We start from the raw sequence: 20,906 nt of genomic DNA on the forward strand, positions 1-20,906 counted from the left end.
CAGATTCCAGGTTTAGGATTGATGTTAGTAAGGAAGAAATACTTAGCGAAGGTTTTCCTAAGGAAGAGGTTCCAAGTTCAGATTCCAGTTTTAGGGAAGAATGACTTTGTTCCTAAGGAAAATGTTCGTACTGTTGAGGTTCCTAAGGAAGATGTTCCTATCGTTGATGTTCCTAGTGTTGATGTTCCTAAGGAACAGGTTCCTAAGAAACAGGTTCAGCATTCGGGCTTAGGTTCAGATTCCGGGTTTAGGGAGGAATAACTTTGTTCCTAAGGAAGAACTCGCTATGGAAGATGTTCCTATGGAAGGTTTTCCTAGAGAACAGGTTCAAAGTTTAGATTCCGGGTTTAGGGCGGTAAGCTTTGCAACGAAGTTGTTGTATGGCCACATGAACAGTCAAATCCATGTTTTTCCGCAAGTGGGAAAAAAACATAAAGGGAAGGAAATACGCGATGAGCGCGCGGTGGTCTGAATTGTGGCGAGCCCGGCTGGCCTCTTAAAAAGGCAAATATTTATCTTCCGTTATGAGAGCTAGCCAAACTGCGTGAAAATAAAAAAAAAATTAAATTGAATTAACATATGTGTGCAAGGGGAGGCAGATGAAGAGTCCACCAAGGGGCACAAAAGGGATTTTTTTCTCCTCGCTTCTAGAAGCTCCTAGCGGCTTCTGATCGGTTCTTCAAACGTACCGTGAGAGTAGTACACTGAGTCTATATTCCTGATGAGCGCCAGGAAGGAAAACGCCCTCCCCTGGGTATTTATTTTGATTTGGTCCGACGTAACTGCGAGGGAGGGTGAGCGGAGGTGTGCACGGTGAGGTGTAGGGGTGAATACATTTGGGGGAATACACTTCGGGGCATACACTTCGTGCCCCCCCCCCCCCACACACGAGGCTTGTGCACATGGCACAACTCAATCCTTACGCAGGCGCAGGACAAATGCGTGATTCAGCAAATTTTCCAGAAGGAAGAAAAAGGAAATGTGTGCAACTCCGCATCCGCGGCCCTTCGAGAGGACGTGCCCCCCACTGGACACGTAGCCAATTATCTTCCTGGAGGCCAAAATTATTTCATCGCCTTTGCCCACACCATGGTTGGCGTCTGACTCCTCAGCTAAGTGATATATCTGCGCGTTTGTTTTTGCTGACTCAGGGGGTGCACTCTTCCTCATGACTTTGCTTTTGTATCTGCGGCTGATTGGTTCTTTGACCTTCTCTACCTTGTTGCCGTGCTTGGTCCTGTTGGCCGTTCTTCGGTGAACCAGCCACTCGGTCATTTTGTTCGTGTCCCCGTGTTCTACGAGAGGGTGGAAAAAAGAAAAAAAAAAAAGCGATTAATAAAGCGGTTAATATGCGTTCCACATTATGCTGTGCCAGATTAATTCTCTCCCGCAGGTAGACGCTATAAAGTGCATGCACCCAAATAGGTACTTCCTTCACATGTGGTGTTTTACCCCCTATGAAGGACTTACTCATGAAAAACTTCACCAAATGTTCCATTTTGAGGGAACAAACATGCGAGAGGCGCTTTGGTGTGCCCTCCCTGTACGCATGAACATATACAGAAATGAAGTAGGTCGAAAAGACGGCAAACTTGGCCTTAAACTCATCCATGAAGCTGTAGAAACCATCCAGGGTGTCCAAGACACATAAACGTTTTAACGAAATGGATAAAAAGCGATGCAGGAAGGTCTTCAACAGAAATTGATTGTACGAGTCAGTGGCCCTTATAATTTTTATGTGGCTATTGTACGGGAAAATACACAACCAAGAATAATTAAAGGGGCTATTTATGCCGAGACAATAGTAATTAATTCTCTTCCTTACTGGCTTTTTAAAATATTTATTTTTGGCTAGCTGTTCTCTAAACTTGTTATATAAAATTCCACCATGCGAATCGGGGAAATCTTTTGGATAACATAGGAAGTCTGAACACTTGAGTATTTTTTCCCTTTCTTTTAATCCGATGGCTATGGATCCATTACGTACCAGCAGCTGGAACAGCACTGAACTTTTTTTCTTTGCTGGGCAGAGAATTAAGTACCTCTGATTATTGTTGCACGTTTGGTTGATCACCAGGATGGGAATCTTAATATACTTTTTACAATTTTGCGAGATGGTAAGTTTGTTTTTTTTCAGTTCTGCGTAAACTGCATTTGCGTCCTTGTCGCGTTGCGCATTTTTTGTTTGTTCTCCATTTTTTTTTTCGTTTTCCGATTTGTGTAAGAAATTTTCTATGTAGCTTTGTATTGCGTTTTCGTCGTGTGTGGGGGTTGGGACGGGGGGCTGTCCTTGCCCCTGCTGCGGTTGCGGTTGCGACTGCGGTGGTTGCCAGCGTCTTTTCTTCCTTCTCCTCGGTTGGGGAGTTGGGGCATCCCCGTCCAATCGGAACAAGTCCCCCAGCGCAACGCCCGACATTCGCTTCTCCCGAAGGACATCATAACTTTGAATGTTTTTATTATTTCGGAGCATTTTCAATATACACGTTTTCACCTTTTTCTTTTTTTGGCTCCGGACATGCTCATATTTGTTCACTTTTATACTTTTTATGACGTTCTGTTTGATCCTTTCATTCATCAGGATGTTATTGTCGTAGGGGCTGAAGCTGCTCGCTTTTAGCGTTGGGTTTCCGTTTTTTGTTCTTAAATAGTCGAGGGCGTTTTCGACCAGGTCGACGTCTACGTCGTGGCCATTGGGGGCGCCATTCTCATGGGCACCACCACCATTACCATCTCCGCGTTGCACATTCTTCCATTTCTTCACCGCGTTGTCACTAACCTTATAGTTCAGCAAAAACGGGCCGATGGCCTTTGGCAGCAGGGCGTACAGCGGAATGACAAAGTCGTAGGGCAGCGTCACTCTCTCATAGTCGAAGCGGTAAAGTTCTCCCTCGTCCTGAACTGTGTACTTGTTTTTTATTTTTAAAATATTCAACAGTAGGGGGAGGCTCTCTGGTCCAATTAACTCGTACATGCAAATGTCTTTCACGTGTTTTATTTTGACTGATCGGTTAATGTTTTGAAATATTTGCATGACGTGTTGCAAGCACAGGGGGTGCACGAATATCCACAGGTCTCTTTCGCAATCCTCCTGTTTGTTGTTGCCATTCTGTTCGGCTTCCCCTGATGTTTCACTTTTCTCCTCACCGGTGCTGACATTTAATTTAATTTTTTTTTTTTTTTTTTTTTTCTTCAAGTACATGTCTGCATTAATATGGGCACGCCACAGAAAGTGGGCCGGACAAACGAGTGCATTTTTCGCGTTAAAAAAGTTGTCACCATTCCTCGTTACCGTGTCGTCATCGGGCTGATAGATAAACATCTTCCCCAGGAGAAACCCCAGCAGGTATTTCCTCCTCAGCATGTTTGCCTGTTCCACATTTGTGCATGTCTTTAGCATGTCGACTATGGTCTTCTCCTCAGCAGTCAACTGAATAATCTCCACGTAGGACATGTCGTGGATTAGTGACTTTCTTTTACTATACCTGAAAATCCTCCTACTAATTTTACTGCAATTCTTTAAGGGAAGTTTATAACCATAAATGCTGGCCATGTGAAACCTCCTGGAATGATATGGGTGTGTTTCCAACCAATTTTTTTTCCCCCCTCTGAGGATAAACCTTTTATAGAAATGCCTATGATGCAGCATTGGATTTTTTTTTTTTTTCCTTTTTTTATTTTTTTTCTTCATTTTTGGCTCAGAGATTAGCATTTCTTCAAGGGTTACTTTCTTACATGCTAGTGGTACTCTGTACGGGTTAAAAGACATGCACCTCCTCCTCCTGTTCTTGTGAATACGTTGGAAGCATCGCTTAAAAATATTTCTCCTTCTCAGCGTGTTTCCAAAAATGGCGAAATCCTCTTCTTTGAGAGAAAAAAAGGAAGATACCCACGGAACAGTGTCGCAGTTAAAAAAGTTGGGTTCCGCATTCTGGGGCACTTCGTACACACTTTTGTAAGTGTTTTCTTCTTCCCTTCGGTATGCAGCTTCTGCGGCCATTTTTTTTGCTTCCATGATGTGGATGGTTTCCCCTGGACTGGTGGCCAGCTGGACTGTCTTAGCTTGGCCTTTGTTCTGCTTCTTCAGGATGCCGCTCGGGGGTGCCCTCTCCGCTCCGCCGTCGCCCTGACGGTTACTATGGGTGTGCCCATCGGTGTTGTTTCCGCCGGTGTTGCCGTTTCGTCTGGGCTGCACACGACCCTCCTCCGCGCCAGCGGACCCGCTTGGGTCATTCGATTGCCCCGTCATAATGGTGTACGTGCTTAAAAGCTGTGCATATTTTCCCTCTTCAGAGTGGAAGCGCCTATCTTTGGGAATCTTCCTCGAAAATTGGCCCAGTGGGAGGGGTGAAAATAAGCAAGTAAAAAAAAGGAACAAATTGTGAAAAAAAAATGGAACAAACTCGGCAAAAAAAAAGAAGTTAATTATGCAAAAAAAAGAAACAAATTTTGCAAAAGCGCGCACGTCGTGCTACTCCATAACGATGAACCGCACAGTGGGGAAAAATATATTTTACATTAACAACACCGTTTGTGGGTGGAAAAAAAAAAAAAAAAAAAAAAAAAAAAACAGTTCACGAAAAGTGCTACACAGAAAAAAAACAAATGGGAAAATGTTCCGTCCATATGCTTAGCTTGTGCAAAGTTGACCTTGAACTTTGACCTTTTAACGTCTGTTTTTTTCTCCTCTTGGCTGCTTAATTTTGCTGCATACACAAGTGAGCTAGCTAATATGCCAACGTTTCGTATGCATACACATACGACTCCGCCGCGGTAAGAAGCCCCCTTTTTCGATAGACAACCCCTGTTTATCGATTTCGTACCAGCTACTTTTTGAACAAACGAGAGTCATTTTATTTTTGTGTGACTTTTTGCCCCAACGGATAAGGCAGCTTGGGGGGGAGGGCAAAGAAAAATGCTTCCTTGTGTGGTCAGAATCTCTTTGGGGCAACAAAGGGGTGAAACGTCAATCCGATGAGGCAATGAAGCACTTTCCCTCCGTTGCAACTATCACACCTGTAGGGCACGTGCTACCATTTTGTAAAGACTAGCAGAAGAGCGTTTTTTTAATACATTTGCTTAAACCAGTTCATATGAAAAAAAAAAAAAAAAAAAAAGGAATGGCGGTGCGAAATATGCTCACGTTCATACAGCACGGCACGACATTACGGGTAGGTGGAGAGCTGTCTTGCGTACTTGTGGAGAGGACCCCTACACGAAGTAGCTTTCCCCCATTACCCGCTCTGCAACGTCCACGCACAGCGGTCAATATATGGATGGTAAAAAAATAATAAAAGAGAAAAAAAAAAGGATTCCTTCTTTTTAAATTAGCAAATAAAAGTGAATATGCAATCATCGGTACAAAAAAAAAAAAAAAAAAAAAAGAGGTCATAGCATGGACAATGTGACACGTAAAACTCGTGACGATGCCGCTGCTGGTGGGTAACTATACCTAATGCTCCACTTACACCCGTTAAGTGGAGAACATCACAGATGCAAAACCCATAATGCATTGAAGAAACTAACGGGGGCTGACGGGTGGTTACACTCATTCTGTCTCCCCACACTGTATGGTGAAACCTGTTTGGATTTGTCGTGAATCGTCCAATCAGGGTTGTGCTTACGCGCAGATGTACGGAAGTGTGCTTGGAATTTTGCTCTCTTGGGAAGATTAATCATGGTAGTAATACATTAGTACTGTGACTACAATTGGGGTTCTTCACCCCAACCGGTAGGGGAGGACCCAAATGGAGTCATCTCTCCTAGAAAAAACATTCCGTTTACGCTTTGACGGACTGCAACTGAGCCAGCCAGTCGATAACCTTCTTGAGGATTCTCTCATTCCCCGGTTCCAGAGGAAGAATGTGGTCCATGTCCTCAATGGTAAACAATTCCTTGTTCTTCGTTTTAAGTGCATTAAAAAATTTGGACACTCCAGTGTACGAACAAGCGCTATCGAGCACAGAGTGGACAAACAATATTTGTACGTCTTCCGGAATGTACTTCATATCCTTGTGTAATGCATCTACTGCTTTTAGAAGTTCATTCCCGAAACGGTTCGTTATGGCCTTAGGGTAACAGTGGGGATCAAAGCTAAACAGGTCATTAATGTAAGGGAACATCTCAAACTTCAGGTAAGGGCCCAGTCTCATGGTGGGGAGAAGCGCGGCTGCAATTTTCGCTATAGGTATGTAGAAGTATTTATATTCTGGCTTCTTCTTCAGGTCGTCTAGAGAAATCATGCCCGCTAGACTAATCACTCCCTTTATGTTTAAACGTTTAATGGATTCATCTCCTTTTTTTTCCCTCAATTGTAATATTCTTAAAACGATGTTTCCTCCCATTGATAGACCCATGAAGTAGAATGGAGGGACGTCATTCTTACTGCTACTGTTCACGGTACTTGGGGTTTGTCCCCTACTGGATGGAGTGTTACCAGGAGAGGGATGAGTTCCCTGTGATGTTTCCTCATTATCGGAGGATTCCCCATCGTTAGACGTGTTAACACCCCCATTGGCTGCTTTTTTTTTGTTGTTCTTTTTCCCTGGTTCGCATAATGAGTCGTATACAATGTTAGCATACTGCACCACGTCGCGAATTAAGTCTTGAAAGTTATTTATGTGAGTCTTCACATTTTTGACGCACCCGGATTCTCCATGTCCTCTCATGTCTAACCCGTAGACTGAGTAGCCATTTTTATTAAATTGTTCTATCCAGCTACCTTTATAAAGGTAGTAATTATTTTTATCGATAAGGGTGGCCTTTTCCTTGCTCTCTATGATGGCATTATGCTTTAGGTACTCAAATCTCACATGGCAGTTTAGGGCATGCACTAGCATTATTATTCCAACTGGATTGTCCACCACCCACTCGTATGTCTTCAGCTCTAGTCCATCTCGACTTTTGAAGGACCCCGTCTTCAGGATGTCATTCTGCTCCACTTTATTATTATTATCCGTGGTCTTGTTTGTATGCATATTTGGGGGGTCCTTTGCCACCTTATCGGCTAACTTATTAGGCGTCCCCTTGGCTAGCTGACTTGTGGCCTTTCCGGTCTGAACCGGGATTTTTTTATTCGGTTCCGTTGAGGTCATCTTCTCAATCTCTTTTGCGCTCACCTTTGTGGTCTCACTTTGGGTCACCCTTGTTACCCCGTTTGGGGCCCGATTCGGGGCCTTATTGGCGGGCTGATTCGTCGATTGATTCGTTGACTGGTTCGTACCCCGGTTGGGCGCCCTATTATCACCCCTATTAGCTGGCCTGTTCCCGGGCCTGTTTTGGAATCCCCTACCGGCTCCTTTGTTTGTGTTACTCATCGTGGTTTGTCTCTATGTCAGTGCTGTAGAGTATCTACAAAGTGGATTATTCGACGGGTCTGTTCTAATGCAGCGGGGGAGCAAAGCTAGCGGGGAAGACGAAATGGAAAGATAATTGACAGGGGAAGAGCTTAAAAAATAAATGCGGATAAAAAACGGAAGGGAATTTCAAATGAAGGGCCACAAACATGGATAAAAAAAAGGGCAAGGACAAAAATATAAAAAAGTAAAAATGGGACGTTTAAAAAATTGCAAACGTGAGAAAATAAAAAAATCAATGTTAAGAAGAAAACCTTCAGCGGAATATAATTGATCAAATGTTCAATTAAAAAGAATTAACCTATTTGTTAAATTAAAAAAAAAAAAAAAAATACGAAAGGAACAAACGGGGCGACGAATATATAAAAGGGGAAAAATAAAAAAAATTTCTAACGAGGGATGCAAAAGAACGCAACCAAAAAAAAGTTCGCGTGGACTGTTTCTATTTTCTTTCTCTTTCAAATGAGTTGTTCGCGGGTTTGAAAAATCCTAAGAAACGTGAATAAGCGCAGTATGCCGTTTTTTTTTTTTCTTTGTAAGTGGCGGGGGAGAGCGAAATAAAATAATTCTTTTTAGAGTGATGTCGGGCCTCCTTCTCGACCCATGCTGCCTTTATCCATTTAACGTGCCTCTCATTTGTAGGGGGATAAGATTTTAGAAGTAAAGGCCCCATAATAACAAGGATCACCTCAAGTGACGATAACGCAGGGTGTTGACATGTATACATATTTATATAGAATTATTTATTTGCGTCATTTAGGTCGGTCCGTTAACTGCCCGCCTGCTAACGCATGGGGAAAAGCATGTCCACATATATTAATGGTTTTAAATTTTCTTCACTCTTGACAGCGTGGAAATATATTAACAAAAAGGCGTCCCATCGGAAAGGGCTAAGTAACCCAGTTTGGAGCAGCTTCCATTTGGAATGGCGCGAAAAATAATACAAAGGTAATTTAAAAAAGACACAAACACAATGCCAAGGTAATACAAAAAAGAAAAAAAAAAAAAAAAAAAAAAAAAAAAAATCCAAAACGATAAAGCGTTGTTGTGAATATGTACAGGCGCAAAATGACACATTGTGGGAAAAAAAAAACTACACGAACAGCTTAAGTGTCCATTTGATTGTATTCCCCCATGGGAACATAACACGTGGCGCAACTTCGGAACAATTGGCAAAAAAGGGTGGCCTACGCTGCAGCTTTATGCAAGCGCAATTGGGATGAATTAAGTAGGGTTGTATTATGGTTGGGTGAATTTTAATTGGGGCGGGTTAGGTGCTCGTTAGGCGCGAGTTAGGCACGCCTTAGTTGTCGGTCGCATCCGACGGAGAGTTTTCGGATAGCCACGTCAGCACCTTCTGCAGAACGCGCTCGTTGCCCGGCTCCATGGTGAGGACGTGGTCCATATCGTCCAGTACGTGTAGCTCCTTAAGGTTTGTATTAATTTTTTTAAAAAATGTTTCCGCGCCCCCGAAGAAACAAGCACTGTCATGTTTGGAATGGACAAAAAGGATAGGGGTGTCCTTTGGAATATGGTCTATGTCATTATGTAAGTTTTCAATGGCGTTCAGAAGCTCATAACCTAACTTGCACGTGATGGGTTTTTTATACCTATTTTTATCGTACTTAAAAATCTGATTAACATATGGGTATTTTTTGAAGTACAACGATGGAGTCAGCCTCAGGGTTGGAAAAACGGCGGCAAGAAATTTCCCAAAAGGAATGTAGAAATATTTGTATGAAGCTTTGGTGGCTAATTCGTCGATGGAGATCATCCCGGCTAGACATATACATCCTTTTATGTTCAGTTTTGCGTTATGGTCTTTGGATTTCTCCAGAATTTCTAGTGTCCTTAGTACTATGTTTCCTCCCATGGAAAGACCCATTATGTAGAAGGGTGGCATTTTCGTGTTTTTCAGGTTGTTGTGAATGGACGATGAGACATTGTTCCTCTGCGCTAGGGAAGTGGGCGATGGAGCAGACGTGGGGGATGAAGGGGAAGTGATCGACTTGGGAGAAGCCGACGAACTGCTCTTACTCGTTTCCCCACTTAGTTCATCCTTCTGACCGCGCAGACACATAAGGTCGTGCACTCTATTAATATACTGTATGAGGTCATAAACCATATCATCAAATTTTTTCACGTGCGTTTTTAAATTCCTCCAGCCGTCCGACAGTCCATGTCCCTGGTGATCCATGCCATATACGGAATATCCATTTTTGTTTAAATGCTCAATCCAGCTGTCTTTATAAACGTAGTAATTATCTGCATCTTTTAGAATAGCCTTTTCTGGGCTCACTATATCTACGTTGTGTCGCATGTACTCTAACCGTAGGTTTGTGTTCAGTCCATGGACTAGGAATATAACTCCTATTGGGTTCTTTACTAGCCAGGAATAGGTCTTCAATTTGAGTCCATCTCGGTTATGGAATGAATCTACCTTAGGCTTTCCGTCCAAACGCGCGCTTCCAGCGGATCCTCTTAGGCCCGTCGAGCAGGATCCCCCGCCCCCACGGCCTGGCTTGTTGTCAAGTTCCATGGACTGCGCCTCTGCCATTCGTTCGGGAAGTAGCGGTTGCAGCGGTCACGGTGATGAACGCGTAGCACTTATCAGTCCAACGATACAATGCAAAGAATAGGTAATCCCTGTTGGAAAGCAGGTGGTCACGAAGCGGAGTAAAAAGTTTGCTGAACAAACTAGTGCTCCTATATATACTATGAGAAAAACGGAGCAATACGGGTAGTGGTCCCCCCCCACCTACATCACTGCCTTATTTCCTACATACAAAGGGACGGGGAGTAAGCCAAATCGAAAGGGCTACCTCACGTAGTCGCGCTGAGCAAAAACACAGGGCTGTTCTGTAAACAAATGCCCATGTCAGAAACGCTTATGCGATATGGAAACAGTCCCAACGCGGGCGTACCTTTGGCCACGCATTTGCTTGTTGCTATGGGCCTCTTTTCCGTGCCTCAAAATGGGAATAAAAGCAATGTAAAAACGAAGTAAGAACGACGTAAAAGTGAACGAAATGAGAAAGAAAAAAATATCCCCAAAACGAATCACAAAGCAACAATGCTAACCTTTTAGCAAGAAAAAAACGCATGACTCATCTGCAAAAAAAATTGCCAACTCCGTCAGAACTTTTTTTTTTTTTTTTTTTTTTTTTTGTTAACATACTTTGGTATACCCCCATGGGGTTCCTTCCAAGTGCACCCACGTATAGCTGACATGACATGCGAAATGATCTCACATCCCTGGGGGGGACTCCGAACGGGAAAATCATCCCCACGCGAAGAAATACAAACAATGCCGCAACTGCGCAATGTGACGTATCACATAGCCAAGGAGTGGGCAGGTGAATTGCAATGTCAATGGAGAGGGAGGTACGTCGAAAGGATTGAAAAGGCCAGGGGAATCTGGGAAGGTCAACTCGTTCATTTGGGGAAAGCTGCTTGGACAGCGAGTTTGAAGTGGAGTTCCCTGAGAAGATGGACGTGATACTCATCGAGGGGGACACAGCAGAGTTATGTCAACCCCAGACGAAATTGCATCTCCACTCTATTTTTCTTTTTTCACCCTAAATTATTCTTCCTAATCTGAGCCTCATACAGAAACTAATCCGGGTGGGGCAACCACGAAATAAGACGCCACAAGGGAGAACACCCACGAAAGGAGTCTCCACGAAGTGCTTTTTTCACTCTTTGCTTCCCCTGCACATGCATTTCCTCTTTTCACTGCCCACTCGCCACACCAGGCAGAACAATCATCTGTCGTTCCGCTTCCCCCTGTCAAAATGAAAATTTACTTTGTGTCCCTTTTATCCCAAACGTGAGGTTTGCTCCTTAGGGGTAGCTATACTGTGCGCATGAGCCATCATGGGGTCATTCATTTGACTGATTCTACCGGATGTACGAAGGCACACCACCCGCGAAGTGTTCCTCCCATCGACTCAATCCCCTTCGTTGTTGCGTTTAACTTAGCTGGGGAGAGGAATGTAGAAGAACCCAAGGGGTGCACTTTCACGTGCATGAGTTTGCGCGTGCGTTTACAAAATACGGGGATTGGTGCCTCCCACCAGGATAACACAAAAAAAAAAAAAAAAAAAAAAAATATATACATACATATATATATATGAATTTTCCTTGTAACCTACGCGCGAGTCACTTTTTTCCACCCTGCGTTGTTGCGCCCCCCACCGTGAAAAAGGCCCACGCGTTCTTCCCATTTGTGAGTGCATCTCAATGCAGGTATGAACTAGTATTCGCGCCTACCTGCTGCTGAAGAAGTGGCTCCGTTTGCCTAGCTTCTTCCGCTCCTTCCAAACCGCAAATAACAGTTCTAAAGGTTTATCCCCCCACTTTTTAGGTGACCCTTGTTCCCCTTTTAAACGAGGCGAGAAAAGGAAAATGCCGCTGGGGGTCCCTCTGAGGAAGTACCTGTTCATTGTATCCACGTCCTTCTTGTGCATGGCCATGGGGTCTTGCTGTGTCCACCTGGTCATGAAGCCCGAGATGAGGGAGCACGACATTTCGAAGCACTTGCAGAATCGGAACAGCGCCATCCAGGAGGTGCAGCGGGAGATCCTCCGCCGGAAGACGTCCTAGCGAGGCGAATCGGTGAAGCGACGAAGCGCAGTAACGAGGTGAAGGCCCAAAAGGGAACCCCCTGCCTCCCCACGAATTGAAAACAGAACTTAGTATCGTATGGATGTCGCCAAAAAATCGAGTCAGCGGAGAGGTAGACCCCGTTACGTTCCTCCTTAAGAATCGGTGCACTGATGAACCTGTATGTATGTGCAGGCGTGTCATTTTTTTTTTTTTTTTTTTTTGTATCGTGAGGAAAAGAATACATGCATATGTGTATGAACACATGTAGGCATGCATGACGAAACAACTTCGAAACAAAAAAGGTGAAAAGTCCCCCTGTGCGGAAATAGTCGCGGGGGGTTGACCGGTTGGAGTCCGGGTGAGCGGCACCACAATGGCAAGGTCCGCTTCTCCATCTGCACTGCACATAGCGGGTTCACCTCATATGTCCGAATCGAATATGGACTTCAAGTGAGAGGGAGCGACTCTATAAACCCAGACGTTGCCCTCTCTCCGGTCCAGTCTAGAAGTCCTTTGCCGAGCCCTCTTCCTAGTGACAATGAGTTCTCGAATGTCTTCAATAATTTCTCTGTTCAACGACCAGTAGGAGTGTCTCAAGGTGTGCACATTAGATCCTAACCAAGTGGTATCAATCACATCTACATCTAGCCAATCACGATTATCTCTGCAAGAGTAAATGGGTTCTATTCCCGTAAAAACGAGTAGTGTATTCCTAAACATAGGTGGCTGGTGAACAAACTTCTGGTGAGCCGCATCGTTGTTGGTCTTCCCCTGATCATGTTCCATGGATGTCTGCTCATTGAAGTCATTCGAGTTGGTATTGTCCCTTTTTTTACAAAAATGAAAAACTTTTTTCAATTTTTGTACAAAGGTAGTCATCATTCCTTTGTTTCTCATTTGCTCATTTGACACGTCGAAGTTTTCACAGTCAAAGAAGGAGGAAACTAATTTAGGTCCCTGCAAACTGTCGTCACTTTCATTCGTTTTGTTCCCAACTGGGATGGAAAAGTAATCCAATTTGTTGCTATCGAAAACGTAGTTGTCCATCCCGTTGGATTTCTTATAGTAGTTTTCTTTACATATGTTTAAATCGAAGACATTTTTTCCAAGGGATTTTGTTCCACTAAAAATTTCCGCCCATTTTAATGCCTTGTCGTTAGAGTCACAATAAATAGATATGACTGTGCAGAAGGAGCGAAGGAACACATATTCCTTGTTTACAAAGTCACTTAGGTAGTATTCTGGGTTCATCATGGTCAGGGTGATGAGCTTCATTTTGTTCAGGTTATTTGTCCCCATTTCTTTCTCGTCGATGGTGGAGAAGAGGTCGCTCTTTACGATGTCGTGGAAGGCCAGCAGGAACATCCTGGTGCCCATGCTGTGCGTGATAATGTGGACGTGCCGGATTCCTGCAAGGGGTGTAAGTAGCAACACAAATATGGTGATATATTAACAAGGGGGTGTTGAAGTAGGTACTACTGCATGGGTGTCAGTTCCTTCTTTGCCCCCCTTACCGTTACTTCGCAGCGTGTCCAAGAAACATTTAAACGCGTGGTGCCCCTCCTTGTTCTTGGAGTTATCCTTGGCGATGAAGAACTCGAGGAAGTTCTTCCCCGAGGGCCAGTTAAACAGGAAGAGCTTAATATAATTGGGGAAGTTGCCAAAGGACGCCATCTGCCCCAGGATTTGCAGCGCCTCCAGGTGACTGGTATTATACCCATGGATAAAAATGACCGCCTCTAAACAACCAGCCAGTTCACATTTTACCCAACCGTCTAAACTCAGCTCCTTGATGTTGTCTATCCAGGAGTACAACCTTCTGTTTGTCCCCTTCTTATAGTTAAGTGTATTCTTCCTCCTCTTAATAATTTTTATTTTCACCTCGCTGTCTTCGAACTCATTTTTTCTCGTCCTATCATGTATGAAGTTACAGTTTTTTTTGTTAATGTAGCCAGTGATGTAGAGCCCCCTCTCCGCATCGATCGATATATGCAAATCGGTGTTGTATAGGATGCCAAAGTTTGGCATGTGTGGACATAAGTTCTGTAGAATTATGTTCATGCATTTTGTTTTGTATGCATTTGTTATCGTATCGGAAAAGAATATATTTTTTTTTTTTTTTTTTATTTTCAATTTTGGCAAAGTTCCCGACAATGCCCTCGGTAGGAACGTCTTTCTTCCACCTGAGTTCCTTTTCTTCACATAAGTTTTGGTTTTTTCTTTCGTTTGTATGTTTTTTTTTTTTTTCTTTCTTATCTTCAGGTGTTTGAATTTTCTTATGTGAAGTAAGGTGTTGGTCATGCTGTAGCCGATGCGCCTTTGAATTTTCCTCTTCGCGTCGGTTTCTTCGTTGGTTGCATCCCCCTCCTTGGTTGCGTCTGGGCTTCCTGCCTCTACGGGCGATTCCGCGGAGTTCCCCACTTCGCTTCGTTTTTTTACATCTCCCATGTGCATCCGCACAGTTTTATGCTCCCTCTTCTGGCTCCCCCTGTGTGTCTTTTTTACCCCGACCTGGAACTCCAAACTTGGCTTCTCGGGCGGGATAGCTAATTCGTGTTCTGTGAGGCTCTTCCGTTTTATCCTTGCCGTTGGCGCTACATTTGACTGGTGACGCGGATGCCCCCTGGTTGGAATGTCATCACCGTGCACAGCATCGTAATCAGTATGGTCACGCTTGTCATACCCATCGTCCGTTTTGTCGTTATCCCCCCCTTGCCTTGCTAACCCGTGCTTCATCCGCATGTCTTGGCACTTCCTCCTTGGCCTGGCGTGCACCTGATCCCCTTTCCCCAATTCGCAGTCAGGGGAACTATCATTCCGAGGGTGGTTGTTCCTCCTGCGGGACAGTTGCTCTTCTTCCGATGCGTGGCAATCCTTTCCCTTACTTCCTCTACCCTTTTCCATTTTTTCACTTGGCATTATTTTCTTTCTCCTCTTATGCTTCTCCTTTTTATGTACATCTTCGTGGTCACTTAAGTGGGTGGCATACTTAACTGATCTTCCGGCTCTATGCTCAGGGTGCCTCCCTTTGCCCAATTTGGTTGCACCCATTTCGGCGCGCCAACCTTGGTCGACGTCGGTGAGGTGCGTGTCACCTTCGTCCAGCAGGGTTGGCATTTCCCTCTCATCGAAGGGGCCAGGAGGGGTAGAAAAAGAAGGCGACGAAGAAGTGGAAGACGAAAAAGATGATGAGGACGACGATGGTTGACGCAAAGAGGGAGAAGACGGAAAAAATAGCGAAGACGAAAAGGACGAGGGCAATAATAGTGGTGAATCAGGAGGGAAAGACCTCTCCGGAAAGGCGGATGGATCATCAATAGAGCTTTGCCTAACTCCCCACTTCCCCTGCTGGTGATGCTCCTCCTCTTCCGCCAATTCATTGCTTGTCTCCATTTTCTTATTGATCGCCGAATGCGTTTCGTTATCCAATGTCAGGTCGTTAAAATCGTAACTGAGGTTGCAGATTTCGTCATAATTTAGTAACTCTCCTTTTAGGAATGGTTCACTGTTAACGATGGAGGGGGGGACCTCATCGTACGTCATGGTGGATCTGCTATTGGATCCTTTTCTATGGTCCTCTTTGCTGGAGGTACTGACAAAGCTTTTTCCTTTCGTTACTTTTCTTTCTATTCTTCCCATTGTTCTATTCCTCCTCCTTAGTATCTCAGAATTATTCTCATCCACGTCGTTAGGGTGGTTAATTCTTTGCTCTCCATCAGGCCTAACCGGGTCAGCTCCCCCTTCCGGATCATCCTCACTGTCTTGCAAAAGCTTGGCGTAGTCCACGCGCAGGATATCGTTGCTGGCTCTGCTAATGTGTAGGTATTCGCAGCACTCCCTCTTCTCCATAATTCCGTGTTTGCCTTCCTCATTTTTTTTGCTCCTCCGGTTGGGGGTAGTTAGGTTGAGGTCGTAGAAGACCACTCTGGGGAAGGTCCTGTAGAAGGCTCCACTTACACAACACTCGGTGTCCGCCAGACCTGCAGGTAAAAAACGGTGGGGTGAAAAGCGCACATGTAGATATACGTAGGTGTGTATACAAGGGTAAGCAGGCAATCGCACTTGTGATTTATCATCATTTGTTATGCCAGTTCGTCCTTCCGAACCTATGTCCAAATCGTTCGGCTCGCAGTTGGTGCGTCCGTAGCCAATCTTTATGCACATGAATCCGGAGCCCGTCTTGAAGTCCCGGCACTTGAAGGGGCCCACGGGGATGCCGTGGAACCAATAGCCGATGAGCACTTCCCCCTCTAGGTTGATCCCCCGCCAATAGCCGAACCCGTGCGGTCTTCCCTGGTCGTCCAACTCTCCAATGTAGAAAATTATGTAAAAGTTCATGTTCCATTTGGTTTGGGTGCTCGGTTGGGCGGCGGACGCTCTCCAGCCACATGTACGGCGAACAGTTCGACCACTTTGGGCACTTATCCCGCTTGGTACACTTCTTCCATTGGTGTGGCCCCCCCCGTCATGGGACGAATCGGAGTTGTCCCGCCTGAACAGATGCCTAAACAAGGAACAACGCTCCTTCCTAATGACAATGTTGTACCCAATGGCACTCCTCGTGTTACTTTCCAAGTTGTCCTTTGTTAGGTCGTCCTGTTTTTTATAAAGAGAGTTAAACATGTAGCTGTTCATCTGATTGAGGTAGTACGCGTCGATATTGTTTGGCACCCTGAACTGAATCACTTCCTTCTTAACTATGGTATAGGAGCTTAGGAAAATTGTGTCCAGATAGAATTTCAACAAATGGGGATAAATCAACTTATGGTAAGTGGCATACAAGGAGACTAAACACAACAGAATTGTGTATACTAGCAAGTTCAGCGTGTCAATGTAGAACACGTCATACACCCTCTGCATGTGCAAATTGAAGTAGTCCTTCTTATCGAATGCCTTTGCTTGCGCCTTGGCAATTCCCTCTTCCTTTTTCAGGGCCATAAAATTCGCATAAATCATAATAGGAATTTGGGCAAAGAAAAGAAACATAAAAAGAATGGTTAGTCTCCCCACCAGCAAATAATTGGATGGGATACCCAACTTTAACAGGAGGACGATACAGACCAGCAAAGAGACATAACAAACAGATTGAATGATCCCATCCATATCGTGCACATTCAGAAATAAGTTCGAGTCATTGTACCAGACAACGTTTATATTGTTGGATTTCTCACTAGGAACAGTACCACTAGATGTGGTTAAATTTTGCGATACCTGTGTTATTATTTTTACTACTAGGGCGTATAGGATGATATACGTGGCACATTTAACTGAACTGTAGTTGTAAAACGTCCCCATGTATTTTCTAAGTAGCTCTCTATACTTCATGAATTTTAACGTTTCCCCAAATCCGTGGACATTTCCATCGAAATTTGCGTGTCTTAGGTTCATTACACTTCTTAGTTGGTCTTTGTACGTCCTTCGTGTGTTCTTTCTTTTGAGTGGTACGTCTGCATTGTTCAGTGGATCATTTTCTTCTCTTCCGAAGGTGACACATCTGCTGCGCTTCTCTGCGGGGACCTCCTCCGATTCGTCCCGTTTGTAAATGTACTTCACGTAGGCGTTTTCCATATCGCGGCGCTTATCCATGTTAGATAGTTCGTTTAGATTTACCTTCATTTTGTCGACAATGGGGGTGGATCTGTCCTGGTTTGGCAGGTCCGTCTGACCCCTCCCTCCCCCGTGGAATTGCCGCACTTGACGCTTCCCCCCAGAGTTCCTCTTGCTCACCACCGTGCCCGCCTGGAAAGCGTGGGACTGCAAATCGGGAACAGAAATCTGGACACCCTGCAAGTCGCTGTCGAAGGAGACGTCCATGTTGAGCCCTGTCGTCGCGACGTGCTCTCTTCTGAATTCTGCCCGTCGTTGTTGATTATTTACGCCCTGCTCGTTCACCATTATTTCGTTATTACGCTCGTTGAAGAGGTCCCTGTTCCTGGATTTGCAGAAGAGCCCATTTACGCTGTGGCACATTCCATCCTTTGGGGGTGTTGCATTTACCCTGGGGGGGCTGTCCCCCTGATGGGCTCTGTTTCGATGTGATTCCCTGGATAATTTCTTCCTCCTCTTTTCTTTACTCGGGACGTCTTCCATTTTATTCTCCTTCGATGGGCATACACTTGGTTGGCATTCCGCACAATTTCTCTGCCGGTCCAGTTCAACGCAGGACAAACAACTGCTTCCGTAAAAGGGCGTAGAAACGTTATGCGCGGGGGAGAATGACTTTCGTGTGTTGGCACTAAGAAGACTGTCTACTCCAAGGGGGGTACACAAATCTTCACTCGCCACACTGATCGAATTTAACTTATTAAAGTGAATTTTCACGAATTCGTTTTTCATTTCTACAATGGGGAGAGGTTCTTTTTTATGGGTAACTATTGTCCTCTTTTGGAAGGGAGAAAAATGGGTTCTTCGTTTACATGGATTTAGATCCTCCGTTTGTCTTCCCAGCTGGATGAACTCCCCCCATTGTGAGTGGGTAGTGGTTTCCATGATTGGTCCATCTGTATTTTCATTGGAGAGGTTGCGCGAACTCCTGTTTTTGGATGAGCTATTAACCACTCCTCCGGGATTCATCAGACATATCCTCCTTTTGTCCACCTTTAGTGGAAGTTTCCCCCGATGATGGTAACCGTAAGGCGTCTTTTTATTCACCATCTTTATCTTACCAATTGTTCGCTTGTCGATAAATCCTCGTTTACAAATGACTCCATCGTGGGTTCTTACAAATGGAGTGATTACAATGCCACTCATTTTTCCCTCTCTTTGACTACCATTGTTGCGTTTATGAGGGGGGACAGTACACATGTTCGTTGTGTTCCCCTCTTCCCCTTTGGAGGGTACATCTCTCCAGCAAGTGGACTCTCCATTTGTGTGACGTCTCTCTTTTCCATTGCTCCTGCGAGGAAGTCGCACCAAATTGAGGTGCCTCTCCTCATCGTCCTCCCACGTGTCCTGCTTCGAATAATCAAAAAGCAGCGTCCTCACATATTCATCATTTTTTATTGTTCCTACGTTTCCATTCTCGACGTAGTTTATCCCTTCCCTTAGGAGTATATGTGCTACTCGTTGCTCCTTCGTGAGGATCGAATTCTTGGGGACCCTTCTGCCGCTGCGTCTTTTCACTTTGATGGGATTTCTGTGTTTACCCATGATTTGTGTTCCTCTGTCATTTGGGGTTTTATGCTTTGTTCGGTTGTGCTCATAGCATCGTTGCTTCACATGGGGGGAGGGTCACATAAAGGACGCACACACGTCACTGCTGAGTCGATGCTTCCTCAAATGGGGACATGAGAACTGAACGTACGTAACACAAATTGGGGAGTGACCCGTGCGTAGCTCCCTCTCTCACCACAGCTAAACAGAAAAATTACTTCGACTTGGGTGAATATAATACAATCAAATTAAGCACGAGCATTTGGGGTGGAGAAAGCACTGTAGAAAAGACAACAATGGCTATTCAATCAGTGGAATGGTGTGTTCCCACGCTGACAAAGGAGCATCCCCTAGAGGCCCACAAAAAAACGCGCCCTCACAAATTGAGTCGCAAAAATAGAATGTGGTTTATAACACTTGATGGAAATGTAGATCGGAGCCACCCCTTCTGATGCTTCTACATAAGTGGATGTTGTTTGCACTCGACGGAGTAGACACCGGAGGGGGACGCAACTGTGGTTCAGACGAAGGAGTCTCCTCTGCACACCTGTGAAAAGGTACGTCTTAACGCATGGAATACAAATAGGAAGGAAAATAAACAAATATTTTTTTAACCGCACACGTACACATGCGCAGTGCTTCGGTTTGGCTTGAGCTGGTTCCTCTTCCTTGCAGACATACACAAGGGTGAATACACCGGAGGGGTCACGTCAAAGTGGTCTCTTCGCAGGAGTAGCTGCTGTGAAATTATAGACGTATTAACGCGGCGCACTTGCGATGAACACCCCACGTGGCGATAGCCGAATGCAAGATCGACAAATGTGCGCCAATAACCCGCGCAGAAACATTACACATGCGTTTGAAAACACCTACACGCGTTCAGGTCAATGTGGCCTACGCGTCTGCCCCAGGCACAAAGGTGAGTAAAAAAAAAAAAAAAAAAAAAAAAAAAGATGCGTCCACTGATGACCGCAACCGTGCTATAAAAGGGCTGCACGAGGAAAAGATCAAACCAACAAACGATAGGACGAACGAAAGGATGAATAAAACAAAGGTATCGCGAAATCTGTAGAGGGGGAAAAAAAAAAAATTTACACCGATTAAGCCACTTGGGAAAAACGCCCAAGTGTACCCGAGCGGACAAAACACAGTTTGGTCATTTATACGCGGCGAAAAAGGTGCCTATGTGTACGCCTTAGTTATTTTTTTTTGTTACATTCGCGTGAGGTGAAGAATGTGCTGGAAAAAAAAAAAAAAAAAACGCATAACCTGTGCAGCAGCTGTTCTACAGTTACAAACTGAGCAAGTTACACGCTGCTCGTTTTGGAAATTTTCCCGTTCCCCTTCACGAATTTCCTTATTCGTTTCACCCGTCTCACGCTTTGTTTTTTTTGTTTTTTTTTTTTTTTCCACCTCATGCATAACCCCCTATAAGAATGTTTATTCTTCTTACATGTAACCCCTCAACAGTGTAGGTGCCGCCTCCCTACACATAACTTTTATTTGCATGCACATGTGCCATGTCTTCCCCTTCGATAGGAGCTAAACAAAAGGTAGAGAGCCAACAGCACGCGGATAAGTATCCGCGCCAAGGGGGGTTACCCATTGTATGAGGCAAACTTGCTAACGTTGGGGGTCCTCGCGAATTTTTTTTTTTTTTTGTAATGGGCTGTATGTATGACCACGTTAAGTGCAAAAAGGAATGCATGAAGAAAAAAGCCTTATCCGGGGGGATGTCCCACCCGAAATAGGTTTAACCAAATTGTTACTCAAAATGGGTTCCCTTCTGAGGCA

General features: G+C 44.7%; 4 protein-coding genes across 4 annotated transcripts; 1 reads left to right on the plus strand and 3 right to left on the minus strand.

Moving 5' to 3' along the window:
- Positions 1-496: 496 nt before the first annotated feature.
- On the minus strand, positions 497-4,246 carry PCOAH_00000960 (POP1-like nucleolar ribonuclease; the record flags this gene model as incomplete). Its single annotated transcript, XM_020056913.1, has 4 exons — positions 497-540; positions 690-782; positions 924-1,295; positions 1,471-4,246. 4 exons carry the CDS (start codon positions 4,244-4,246, stop codon positions 497-499), a joined length of 3,285 nt encoding a protein of 1,094 aa, XP_019912567.1.
- Positions 4,247-5,777: 1,531 nt separating this feature from the next.
- On the minus strand, positions 5,778-9,909 carry PCOAH_00000970 (Lysophospholipase-like protein; the record flags this gene model as incomplete). Its single annotated transcript, XM_020056914.1, has 2 exons — positions 5,778-7,325; positions 8,707-9,909. 2 exons carry the CDS (start codon positions 9,907-9,909, stop codon positions 5,778-5,780), a joined length of 2,751 nt encoding a protein of 916 aa, XP_019912540.1.
- Positions 9,910-11,759: 1,850 nt separating this feature from the next.
- On the plus strand, positions 11,760-11,957 carry PCOAH_00000980 (Uncharacterized protein; the record flags this gene model as incomplete). The annotated part of the gene is made up of 1 exon (XM_020056915.1): positions 11,760-11,957. The coding sequence occupies one exon, from the start codon at positions 11,760-11,762 to the stop codon at positions 11,955-11,957; it is 198 nt and encodes a 65-aa protein (XP_019912512.1).
- Positions 11,958-12,380: 423 nt separating this feature from the next.
- On the minus strand, positions 12,381-20,272 carry PCOAH_00000990 (Uncharacterized protein; the record flags this gene model as incomplete). The annotated part of the gene is made up of 5 exons (XM_020056916.1): positions 12,381-13,369; positions 13,475-15,940; positions 16,067-19,172; positions 20,126-20,178; positions 20,245-20,272. The coding sequence occupies 5 exons, from the start codon at positions 20,270-20,272 to the stop codon at positions 12,381-12,383; spliced, it is 6,642 nt and encodes a 2,213-aa protein (XP_019912480.1).
- Positions 20,273-20,906: the final 634 nt, after the last annotated feature.

This window comes from Plasmodium coatneyi, chromosome 1, assembly GCF_001680005.1.
Source record: "Plasmodium coatneyi strain Hackeri chromosome 1, complete sequence".
In the NCBI taxonomy this organism is placed as follows: Eukaryota; Apicomplexa; class Aconoidasida; order Haemosporida; family Plasmodiidae; genus Plasmodium; species Plasmodium coatneyi.